Source organism: Motacilla alba, chromosome 2 (assembly GCF_015832195.1).
Source record: "Motacilla alba alba isolate MOTALB_02 chromosome 2, Motacilla_alba_V1.0_pri, whole genome shotgun sequence".
Lineage (NCBI taxonomy): Eukaryota > Metazoa > Chordata > Aves > Passeriformes > Motacillidae > Motacilla > Motacilla alba.
Window position 1 is genome coordinate 90,962,465 of NC_052017.1, and position 12,712 is coordinate 90,975,176.

Consider the following 12,712-nt stretch of genomic DNA (forward strand, 5'->3'; position numbering starts at 1 on the left):
AATAACTCCTATTTCCATTGCAACAGATTGACTTGAGTTGGCATTTAATATCCCTATTTGACACATAAGTTTTACAGATGTTCCTAGTGCTTGTAGCTCCATGATAATTTAAGCTGTTCTGTTATTGCTGCTACAACACTGCACCTTCTTCTCTTTGCCCCTCAACCAGATGTCTGCCCCATCTTTAATACCCTCACCAACACTCAGTGCTCTAATTTGGAAACTGTTAAGACAGAGATGTAAATCAAAAAATTACTGAATAATTTTCTTCTAGTCTAGTTCCAAAAACAATCTCACCATGGCATCAGACAGGCACTGGTGTGAACACAGCTGAAGGAACCAAACATGCAGGTTTCAGAAGGAAAAGGGTAAAACTGCAAGGCACTGTCTTCACTGAAGCTAACCCTTTTCCTTAACAGCAAAATAAATTTATTTCAGCTGTTATTCTAATCCCAGGGTTTTTTTCCCCCTTTCACAATCTGCTGAGAATATGAAAAGCCAGATCTTTGATGATGGTGGTTAATCTATAATTATGTAAGTGTCAGAAGAAAATGGAATTCATCTCCTTGAGCAAGGTAGAAAGTAGAAGAGCTTATACAGGCTAAAAATGACTGCTTAACAATAGACATGTTAAGAATCGTCCCTTTTTTTGGCAATGTATTAATGCCTTTCTTTTAATGCATCTAAAAATCATCCACCATTCATACTGTCAAGCAATTTACCCTTTTCTTGTTTTTCTGCACAGCAGAAAGGACTGCCTTGTACTTATCTGATCCTTAGCTACTCTAATAAAAAAGACATTCAGTATAATTCTCCCAAGATCAGCCATGGTGATGTTTTCACTGTGATCATTTGCTAAAATGTAAAGTAGCGCTGGACAAAAATTTTGACTTTTTTATTCTCCTACTCAAAATAATGAGCTAACAATCTGGCAAAGGTGAAGCAAAGATCAATCAGTAGTGGCCTAAAATCTCTGCTCAAAAGCTTGGAAAATGTCATGTTTTTCCTTTTAAGTAATTAATTTTAAACTCAATGAACTTCCTCATCCACTAATTTTCATTGCCTAAAAAATATTAGGAAAGAACAAAAATCTCCCAAACAATTAAGCTGTGTAGTCTACTGAGACACAATGAGCTTTCTTGTCACATACACTCAAAATGAGAAATAGACAGCATGTGAAGGACCTCATCAGGGATTGAAGCAGTCCAGTAGTCTACTCCACGTTCACCAGTATCAATTCCTGCAAGAACTCAGTCCCACAGAAGTTGCTCTGACTCCTCTGAGTTAAACATGCTGCCAAACTACCAGCAGGAATACATGCACTATTAATAAGTGCCAAAACTCTGGAAGTCTCATTAGACAGAAACTTGAGTAAAGAGGGCATAATTAGTCCTTGCTATCTTAAAACTAATTTCCTCTTTCTGTTTAGTGAAGATAGCATTTGGAAAAGTGACCAGACTGACAGCCCCAGGAAAAAACTGTCTACAGAGGGAGTGCAAGTTCCCACAATATGGCTCTCTGGGAGAAATAGCTCCTGGGGATAGTGAGAATGATCTTCACAAAAAAAACACCCCAGCAGCTTAGAAAAGGCATCAGCAAAATGCACAGCTAAGTAGATTAAAACATTAGTGTACAAATAAAAGTATGTTCTTCAACATTGCAGGAAAGCCAGGTTTTGTTGAAATCTGCTTGGTCTCCTGGATTATAAAGTTGAGCTATGATTCTGCCATTTCATATTCTACCCTAGGTCTTTTTCTGGTCCATCTACCTGTGACATCTTTCTTCTCTTTCCTATAGAGAATTTTCCTTTGTCTCACAGTTCAGTGAACCTTGCAAAAGTTTCTGTCCTGACAGAAATAAAAACCTGTTCACTTTTATTTTTCTTACACTTGATAATAAGATTACACTTCATTTCACTATTTTTCTTGTGAAAGAACTCCAAAAGTTCCCTAATCATCTCATCACCTTTCCTGCTCATTTTTTTTCTAATTTTCTGCTAGCTCCCTAGCAAATTTGAGACAGAATTGTTGAGTGCCTTACAGGCAAACAGGCCTGGTAGCACCGGAGAAGGTGAGCCATTAAAAAGCCAAGAGTGAGCCCTTTTAAGGCAAATTCCTACTCAGAAGCAAGAACAGCCTGAATAAGATAACACTCAGCTTCTCAAGACTTGATCTAATGCTTGGGATACTTTTGTCTGCTAGAAGCCACTGCATGACCCAGGAGAAAAATTACTGAGATAATGAACCATGACAATGAAAAAGAAAAGCCACAAAGTATCTGCAACTTTAGACAGACAAAACTGTTTCAAACTTCCTTTGATGGTAGAAGACACTTTTATGTGAACTCTGAAGATGGTTATTGAAGCAGTAGTGCCCCTCTTAATTACTTACCTTCTGAAAACTAAGCAACATGCTAAGAAATCCTGAATTATTCATGAGCTTCTGAGCCTCAGCCCATGATGGCTTCACACCTGGGTGCTCACGATCTAGTGTCACTGAGTCTATTTTCCTTTGGAATAAAAGCAGCACGCAGTCCATGATCCGCATTATCAGGTGAGGAGGTTTACCCAGTTTGCGAACAGTTGCAATGTCAGAAGGTTTTATTGTCTGAAAAATTATAGGAGAAAATAGTCAATTTATTTAAGCAGTCACTAGATTGCAAAGAATTATGCTCTTTTGGGAGGCCTGTACAGGCAATGCTATTGCTGCAGTTTTGCAGGTCCCTCAGAAGCACTACTGCAGAAAGTCCTTAAAGGTAGTCCCACTCTATGACTGCTTTACTACCTGACAGCAGAATACTGCCCATCTAACCTCTTCCCCTCTTCAGTTTTCAGGGTTTTTCTACAAGGATTTACAGGTTAGATCCATTCTTTCAATCCCCTGTATCCTCCCAAGTCAGAAACATAAGTCATATTATTGCACATAATATCATTAACTAAATGCATTGACTACATGCTCAGAATATGACCTGCAGGGCTGCCTTGGCTTCTTCCAGTGCAGGTCTTGCAGCTTCAAGCTTCTCTTCTGCTGCTGCTTTATCAATGGCAATGTCATCCACAATAGCCTGAGCCTTGTCTTTTACTGTTTGCACCTGCATTTTAACCTTTTCTGCAGCATGGGCTTTCATAGCTACTTCCAATAAAACTTCATCAGCTTTTTTTGAAGCTATAGCCAAGTCTTTCTCCTTCATAACCAACTCTTTGGAGAGCCGATTTACAGAAACCTCAGCTTCCATCAGTTTTGCAAGACCTGTGGTGGACAAATTCCATTTTAGCAACAGGAAGACCTATGGAGAAAGTAACCTCAGTGAAGCAATGTGGATATTTAAAAAAATCATTCAGATTCATATTTAGGAACACCAGCGATTAATCCCACTGATTGAACACCAAAATTCATCAGGGTTTTTTTTTTTTTTTAATGCGGAAAAGCATTCAGAATCTGTCACTTGATCACTTATTTATATTCTTATAGATGAGAAGGAGACTAAATATTAAACACACGCTCAAAAACATTAGCATGGAAATGACAGTCTTAAGAATTGTGTGTGAAATTTCTGAAATCCATGAGAACATGAAAAGTACTAGGCTGTACTCTGTACAAAACCAAGAAGAGGAACCTGGCAATGAAAGTGAAGACACAAGGAGAGTAGGCTGACCTTCTAAATTCAACATTACAGGAAGATCCAGATGAGATGGGGGTAAAAAAACCTACAGATTCTTGAGCAATACAATGCTCCAATAATTTGAACAAATTAGAAAATCTCTAAAGTATAAACATCCTCATATATAAATACATGCCTCTAAATATAAATGCATCATAGATACCTTTCTAGCTCAAAAAACCCCATGTTTGTTCTTCCAGACAGCCAGCCACCCTTTACCTTTGGACTTATATGTACATAGGGCATGTCTGCAATTTAAGTTCACATTCATTTCCAAATATTAGGAGACTTTTTAATTGTTTATCATGTATGACCATGTGCAGAGCAATGTTTTTAAAATGGCACCTTTGGCATATACTTGTTTCTTTAAAAAGTTCTTCAGAGGGACTGAATATGAGCACTTAATTACCTTTTCTCAGATTCACTCATGGCATGCTTACATGTGAAAACTAGGATCTCATTAGTTCCTTGGCATACACACATGTAAAGGCAGGAGTTTCAAGTATATAGTTTCAACTAATACCATTTCCAAAACTCCTCTTTGGAATCTGCACATTCCTAAAGTTCATGGGGAAAAAACCTCTGCACAGCTGAAAAGATATGAGTCTGCTTCCAAATGAATGCGAGCTCACAGTCTAAATCCCTGCTTTTACATCCTTTTCTTCAGATTCTTCTCACCCTTTTAAAAACAAAGAAAGAAACAAAAATCAAGAAGCTTTTACAGTACCTGTTCTCATGCGTTCAGACAAACTTCCAAGACTGACAAACTTCTCTTTGTAAATAGCTTTGTAGCCTCCAATGAAGGACAGGTAAGATTTTGGTGTGACAAAAGTCCGTCTCCTATATCGTTCAAAATATTCAACACATTTTTCAGCTACAATATCTTGAATTGTTCCCATGGTGTTAACAACACTCTGTTTCACTTCATCTGTACACTCAATATGGTAAGAAGATAAAAAGTGCTGTGCAACTGCTACAAGAGCGTCTTTAGGCCAATTCTGGAACCAGTCTATGGTACAGCCTGAAATCAGACCTGGAAATTTGAGTGCACGAGTTCTGAATTTTTCCCCAACAGGAGAAAAACAAAGAACCACATGCAGGTTATTCTGAACTCGAGCAAGAAAGTAATTATAAAGATTTTCACCAGTGGGACTAAGTCTTGGGTACTCTTTCTTCATTGCTGGAATCAGGTCTTGTGTGATTTCACCTATTTCATCCCTTGCAAAAAGATTTGAGACTTCACCTGAAGCCAAAACATTGTTCATGTACTCAAGAAAAGATTCATCTCTGAGTTCATTGTCCGTGAATATAAAGACGACACCCTTTCCTTTTTGACCGGCAGCACGGTACAACATTTTCAGATCATCCAAAAGGTTGTTGGTGGCATATGTTCTGGAATAGAAAAGGGTTAAGGAAAGAGAGAACAAGAATTACAGATCATCTTAGGAGATATGTATCATCTGGATCAGCTTCCTTGAGGCAAGAAAAAAAAAATAGATAAGAACTTAGCTCCTGGTTACATTTTTTAGGTTTCTTTTTCATAAACATTTTCCCAAAGTGAATGATCAGTAATATAAATCATGTGAAATGAGGTGAAGTCAACAAAGTAATGTGCTGGGGAAAAAGTATGGTGAGAACAATACTATATCTAAGGCAGTTATGATGCTTTTTTGTATCCGCATGGTTTGCAGATGTAAATTCTTTATTAGAAATAGGTTAATACAGCTGGATTAAGTTGTCAAGTAGGTTCTGATACCTGTAACCATTATGTAAATACAGCTGGATTATCTTCTGAAGATATTGAGAGCAAGTTAAAGGAAATCTTTATGAGACAAAAGAGAATGAAACTGAGGGGTTTATTGCATTATATGGTTTAACTAAAATCAAGCCCCAGAAATGAGGTTTGAACATTATCACTTGCACTGATCAGCTCTTCTGCAAATGGAGACCATCAGTGGTTCTGTTGTTATGTGTCTTATACCTGGTGCACACAGTAGGTAAGACTCAGGTAAGTCCACACAAATTCAACTACTCATTTCAGACTGTGCAATATAAAATTACGTAATGTTAATAAAATGGCAGATTTTGTCCCAAGCCAACTATAGCTGAAATTAGAAATCTCTTTTCTTTGTAACCAGTTTCTTATTTCCAATAATCTCTTCAAAGTCACAAGTAATTTGTGCAATACACACATGACCCATTCTTCACATATTAAATATGCCACACAGGAAGTGTCCCAATTCTCTTTCAGCTCCATCTTATTTCTGCTCTATAAATACCCATAAAGCAAGCACTTCAGAGCTTGAGGAAAATCCAGCTCTTCAGTATGTATGTGTCAGCTACAATTATTACAGTGATTTGTGGTATTCTGATAGGAACGCAAGAATTTCTCTACTGAGTCAGAATAGCAGTGTATCTGGTTGAATAATCTAACATCAGTTATGGGAAATGATACTCAGAGACAAAACATGACCCAGCATCCAGTCTTCATTGCTAATTTCATGCTTCCTCCCTCCATATTCATTGCCATTATTAATATTTGTCTTACTAATCTTGGAAATCTTGGGATTCTGTTCTATCACTTTGGGTTTTTTCTTTCCCTCCTTTTTTTGTTTTCAGTGTTCCTTTCTTCTGCTTCTGGGACACAGGAAGGCATTGTGATATGGCTTTCTTTATCTTTCCTTTAATCAGAAGCCTCCTAACATTATTCATAGACCTGATATGTCTTTCTAAAGAATACATCTCAGCATTTCAAATAGTTTGCAAAGGAGAATACACTCTGCTGGTCTTTATTGCTTAGCCCTGTAAACCCTATGTCAAAAGAGACAAAGAAGGAAGGCAGTAGCTACTCCCTTTCACTTCAAATTTCTATAAATTTCAGAATTCCAGCACTACAAAATATTGTCATTGACAGAAATTGTCATAATGCAGTTTGGCTATATAAGACTGGAAATGCTGTTTACAATGAGGGCTAAAACATTTGAGAGGTTTGCATTTCTTTAAGCTGATTGTAAGGAGTTCATTTCTATGGCAAGTTAAGGAGCAAATGTCCATGTACACTGTGTTGTGTTACCTTGTTAAAGTAATCTGAAAGCTCTCGTGTCCAGCAATGTATGCTGCTAGTCTGGTCAGACTCTGTTTTCCAGATCCACCCACACCCACCAGCAATGCATTTCCTTGTGGAGTACGAATAATCCGTGATATTTTAATCAAATGGATGATTGCATCCTGTGTATTGAGAGAAAAGGGGATGAAGAGACGCAAAAATGATGCATTGTATAATCAACTAGAAGCAGGTCATCAAGCAACTTCTTCCCAACAGCTAGATGGCTTCTCTGGAGCTTGTGCCAAAGACTCAGTCCTGTACTCATCAAAATCAACAGGAGATTTCCCCTGGACTTCAGTGGGCAGCAGGGCCAGCCCAAGAGAAATGTTCTTGTATCAAGCTCATATGAAGCAATGTCATATGCACAGTTTGTCATCAGCAGAGCTGAGGGCATGCCCCTTAGGGCACAGAAGGAAAAGCAGAAAGGACTCCTCCAGCTTTTCAGCTGACCTATTTACAGGCTCTCTAAATAGACTGACAAAAGTGAAATACAAGTGCACTGTAGGCATTTCTTATTCAACTGCTGTAGTTATTCTATCAAACCACCCAAACTAAAGTTGAAGAAAGCATTGTGCATCAAAACCTTCGACATGAAGGTGACTTTCAGGAAAGCAAGATGACATTCACAGTCATTCACATGCACTGTATAAACAACCTAGTTGTTCTGAGCCATCTCCAAAATAATGTGATAGAAACATACAAGAGCTATGTATCACTAAGTGCAAAAGACCAGGTGTTTTCTGTATTAATACAATTACAAGTGTTAATACCTTGAAAAATACTAAATCCATCTTTGATCCTCTGACAGTTTCATTGTACTGTTGCATGAACATCCGTAATCTTTCAGCCAAGTAATCCAAAGATGGGATAGGCTCATAAATTTTAGGAGCCTTCAACTCTGCATCATCAGGTTCATCTCCAGCAGTCTCTGGGACGTCACGCAAGAAATCCACAAAGTATAATTCTGTGCATTTATCTCCAAACATATCTTGACCATGTTCCTCAGAAACAATCTACAACAATACATTAAGGATTGCTTTAGTAATGAAATGTGTCACTGGCCTCATTCTGTGGCAAATACTAAAATAATATTTGCTTACCTTCCTCATCATATCTTCAAACCAGTCTTTATCACTTTGGCTGATGAACCTGTCTGCAATAACACGTCTGCACTCATGTTGGAATAAGGCTACCAAAACAGTGATGCTCTGGCAGACATCAGAAGTAACTGTAAGTATTCCTTGCCAAATACGACTGAGGTCTCGTAAATTGAAGATGTAATGAAATTTAGCTGGAGTTGGTAACATCTACAAAATAATGTCAGGAACTATAGTCAAATAACTGCTAAATAAAAATATTTTCTACTTATTATTAAGTGAAAGTGAATTTAGATATTTTCTTCAGTCTTGCATTAAAGCAGAAATACATGCTTGGCATTTAAGAGGGAACCGTAAAATGAAGAAATGACAGTAGCAACAACCAGCTCTTTAATTTCACATAGATTTGAGTTTCTTTTAATGTTTTGAGTCCCTGGAACATGCACTGAAGGGTAGCCAAGACAGGTAAGTTAATGATGGCACTGAAGACCACAGTAAAAATGTCAATATTGCCTATTCTGTGGTGTTGCTCCTGCCCTTTCTTCATAGCAGATCATTTCTGCTGTTATCTTTAGTCCTTTCCAAGAACATCGGAGGATCATGAGGGAAGGGAAGGGAAGAGAAGGGAAGGGAAGGGAAGGGAAGGGAAGGGAAGGGAAGGGAAGGGAAGGGAAGGGAAGGGAAGGGAAGGGAAGGGAAGGGAAGGGAAGGGAAGGGAAGGGAAGGGAAGGGAAGGGAAGGGCAAAATTTGAGAAAACATTATTCGGGAAAATATTTATAACCTAGCAAAAGCTACTTTTTCTCTGGAAAGGGAAAGGAAGGAAAAGGAAAGGAAGTTAATTAGTAGTAATAAACACCAGTTCTGTTGAATATATTGGTCAATAGTGACAAGTCAATAGTTTCACTAGAAGTTCCTCTATTTCTCTGTGCAAACCAAGTAGAGGTCTACAGTAAGTTGTATGTGAAATTCTGGACAGGAATTTAACAAATCCCACTCTCCTCCAATTTTCTCAGAAGAAGAATAAATTTGACACACATTTCTATGCTGTAGGTTTGTTTTTTTCAAATTTCATTCTATACCTAAAGTTTTCTGTTTCTTTTAAAGAAAAATTTGCCCAGGAATTGCAGTCAAATGTTTGTAACAGCCTGTTTGAAATGGAAAAGTTAATGCCTATAAATTACTAAATACCAAATTTTATTTGTTTCTAACTGATTCCCTCTCTGCCAAATTTGAATTCTTTCCTAAAATTCAGATCTTTAACATTTCTCACAATCCCAAATAGCTTTACAGAAGATTCCTATCTAATTTTTAATTTCTGGTTCCCTGTGTTCTTAACATTTTCTCAGCTGGAAGATCTCTCAGCCTTCCTATCAGCTATGTCTACTATGTTATATGTATATAATGGGATGCTTATATCAGCTAGATAAGACACTGCATGTGATTAGGATTTTCATCCATCACTTGGTGCTGCGAGCATCCAATTCAGAACAGAGGCATCAGCCAGCAGTTACACAGATCACAGCTTCACAATATGAAATATGAACACACACAACAGTACAAAAGGCCTGGGTCAGATGTTTCAAGACTTAATAGATATAATTTTACCTTTGCTTTTGTCATTTGCCAAACCTTTCGACTTGTAGATACTAATGCTGAAGCCAGTTTGCATACTTCTGTGGGGAAATGTCGTTGTTCACAGAAATAACCTTCAGCTACTGTTTGAAATATCTTATCAATAGAGGAAGTAGAAGGCAGTGTGCAGTTGAAGATGGTGAACTGGCGTTTCAGGCGCTGTGGGATATCGTTCCGACCTCCCCCAGGGTGAATCATAGCAGCTACAAACTGGATGTCAACCACATTCGTGAATTCCCCTGGCTTCTCCAAACTGTAGAAACCTTTCTGTTCCATCAGCTGCCTTACAATCTCGTTGGTGATCTAAATATAACCAGAAACAAAAAAAAAAAGGAATGGAGGAGTTAAGTGTTTCTATGCTATCAACATGCAATGTGGCAACCAAGTACTCAGATGCAGTGCATTGGCTGCATGTAAGCTTCATGTGCTAAGTAGTGTTGGACATGAAGTCAGACATTCAACTGAATTTCGATAATTTCAACATAAGAAAAGACAGACCTTTCAATTTTCAATCCAGACCATATCTTCAGATGGATACAGGTGCTTAGATAGTGAACAAAGAACAGTTAATTTAGCACAGTGTGGAGTCACACATCCACTTGCACAGAAGCACTGAGTACAGAGCTACTCTGGAAGCAGGGAAATTGATTTTTCTCAGCAGAATTTTTTTTTAATTTAAGTAATATTTTCAGAGTATAGATGTATAAATATTCTTTCATCAATACCTCAAGACAGCTTGCTAGTCTTTAATGTCAACTGTGATCACAGAATTGTTTAGGTTGGAAAGGACCTTTTTAATATTGAGTCCAACCATTAAACTTGTACTGCCAAATTCACCACTAAGCCATATCCCCAGGTGCCAATCTACACCTCTCTTAAATCCCTCCAGGGATGGTGATTCCACCACTTCCCTGGGCAATCTGTTCCAGGGTTCAACAACAATTTTGGTGAAGAAATTTTTCCCTAATATACCTCTAAACCTCCCCTGGTACAACTTGAAGCCATTTCCCCTTGTCCTGTCAACACTGACCTCACCACAACCTCCTTTCAGGTAATTGCAGAAAGCAAAAAGATCTCCTCTGAGCTTTCTTTACTCAAAGCTCAACAACCCCGGTTTCTTCTTATGTCTTGTTCTTTAGACTCACCACCAGCTAAGATTTACCATAATAGAAACTGCAATTTAAAGTCAAGAGCAGATCAAAGAAAAATCTCTGAGTGTTATCTGGATTTGCATGCTTCCTTTCCCAGACTGGTTCTCAGGAGTGCTACTTTGAAAATCCTACTAGCTTTGTATGCAACCAAAACTAAAGGCTTAAATACTGCAGTGATTGCACCAAGTGACTTGACACTGTCCTTAATCTGTTGGGACTGACAGCTTTATTAGTCATGTCAAAAACTGGCGCGGAGAAATTGTTTTTAATAAACATATTTATTCTAACCCATATTATGATACCTTTTTTCTAACCTATCCCATTTTTTCAACCCACAGATCAGTATTCCCATCAGCAACAATGGCAAGACCACCAACTCCCAAATGTTAATATTTTCCTTTTACCTGATCACCCCATTCATTAATCAGAGGCATGTTGATGTCATCAATAAAGACAGTCATTTTCTTCCCTGCTGGAGGACCGTGTGTAGCACCCATTCTTTTGCCTATGTAACTTTCTATGCTCCTTTGGAACATGTGTGGCAGAGTTGCAGAGGAAAAGTTTAGGCGTTTGGTCAAGTGAACATCGGGATCATACTTGCTTGTGTAATTCTGCAAGACAAACGACTTTTAAAAGCACATCAGTAACTCCAGGTGAATCAAGACAGAAGGAGACACAGATTCTCAGCATCCCTGCAAACATCTCAGTCCTGCTGTAAACTTCAAAGTCTAGAAACACAGTTTATTTAAGCTGAATACACCATCTTCAATTTGAAATACAAACAAATTGTCAGTTAATGTTTTGCATAAAATTTTTAAGTATTAAAATTTATAAGCTCTTACTAGACTTCACTAAGTATTGCAACAAGTAGATGCATGCCAACTCGAGATGCAAATGAAGTTTGCATTAGCAATTGTCAGGGTTTTTCTAAATTTAAGCTGTTAGTGATGATCTATTACAGCAGACTGCATGGAACAAGAGAAAAACCAAATCCATCTTCATGTGTACACTACAAAACCAAAACTCTTAAAACAAAAGCAGTATAAAGGAATGGCAGTGTGAAATTAAACCCAGCTACATCACACTTACTGATAGCTATCTTCTCTTAATGAAGAAAGTAATCCTTGAATTTTATGAATATGTACAATTCCCACAGCTGCTGAGGATGCCCCAAGCAACGAATTTTTCATATTTAGTGAGGTTTTATAATAAAAATGTGTAACCCTAGAGTCACACCAAGGGATATACATATATATATATAGAGATAGAGAGAGAGAGAGAGAGAGCACAGGAAATATTTTGCTCAGAAGTTCTGGAGCTTAGAAATAGCTGTAAAAAAATCCATAATTTCCAACATAATTTCTTTTTAAAGATTTGATTCTTCTGCAATGATGATGAAGTTGAATATAATTTAAATCCTTATCTGTATAACAGGGTTGACTAGAAATGTTCCCATTTTGGTACCTCAGAAAAATAAATCTATATCCTTGCTGATGAAATGCTCTAAGAACTCCAGTGAGATATACACCCTGTATGACAACAGAAAGGAAGATACAGCTAGATCCCCTCAAAATATTTTGATGAATGTTGTTAATTTTGTTGATACAGTGATAGCAGTTTAAGTAAAGGAGCCCTTCAGAAAGAGCTTATTTTCAGACCTCACATAAATGACAACCCACATGTGCGATGTGTATGCAACAGTCCTATCTGTGGTGTGTACTCCTCACAGCTGAGGGGCTGGTGCAGGTCAGTGCTCAGCAATTCCAGCCACCTCCAGCAGACCCACTGGAGACACTCAGCCTGTGTCAGAAAGGGTAAAATGCTACCTGGCAGTTGAGAAAGAAGTGCAAAAACCATGAGAAAGTCAGCCCTGCAGGCACCAAAGTGAGAGCAGAGAGAAGGGCAGGAGGTGCTCCAGCACAGATTCCCCTGCAGCCTGTGATGCAGACCATGGTGAAGGAGGTTGTCTCCCTACATTCCATGGAGGTTCACAGTGGGACACAGATCAATCTACAGCCCATGGAGAACCTCACACTGGAGCAAATGGATGCCCAAATGAGGGTGT

At 38.2% G+C, this 12,712-nt stretch overlaps 1 protein-coding gene across 3 annotated transcripts in view; it reads right to left on the reverse strand.

The window, feature by feature from the left end:
- Positions 1 to 12,712, reverse strand: part of LOC119697115 (dynein heavy chain 5, axonemal-like) — a 146,413-nt gene that overhangs the window by 57,979 nt on the left and 75,722 nt on the right. For all 3 annotated transcript variants that reach the window (XM_038127309.1, XM_038127306.1, XM_038127308.1), the window contains 8 exons: positions 11,052 to 11,258; positions 9,470 to 9,799; positions 7,867 to 8,073; positions 7,537 to 7,779; positions 6,734 to 6,888; positions 4,388 to 5,052; positions 2,968 to 3,248; positions 2,391 to 2,606 (listed from right to left, as the gene is read on the reverse strand). In XM_038127309.1, the coding sequence (XP_037983237.1) occupies positions 2,391 to 2,606; positions 2,968 to 3,248; positions 4,388 to 5,052; positions 6,734 to 6,888; positions 7,537 to 7,779; positions 7,867 to 8,073; positions 9,470 to 9,799; positions 11,052 to 11,258 (2,304 nt within the window). The remainder of the gene's footprint in view (positions 1 to 2,390; positions 2,607 to 2,967; positions 3,249 to 4,387; positions 5,053 to 6,733; positions 6,889 to 7,536; positions 7,780 to 7,866; positions 8,074 to 9,469; positions 9,800 to 11,051; positions 11,259 to 12,712) is intronic.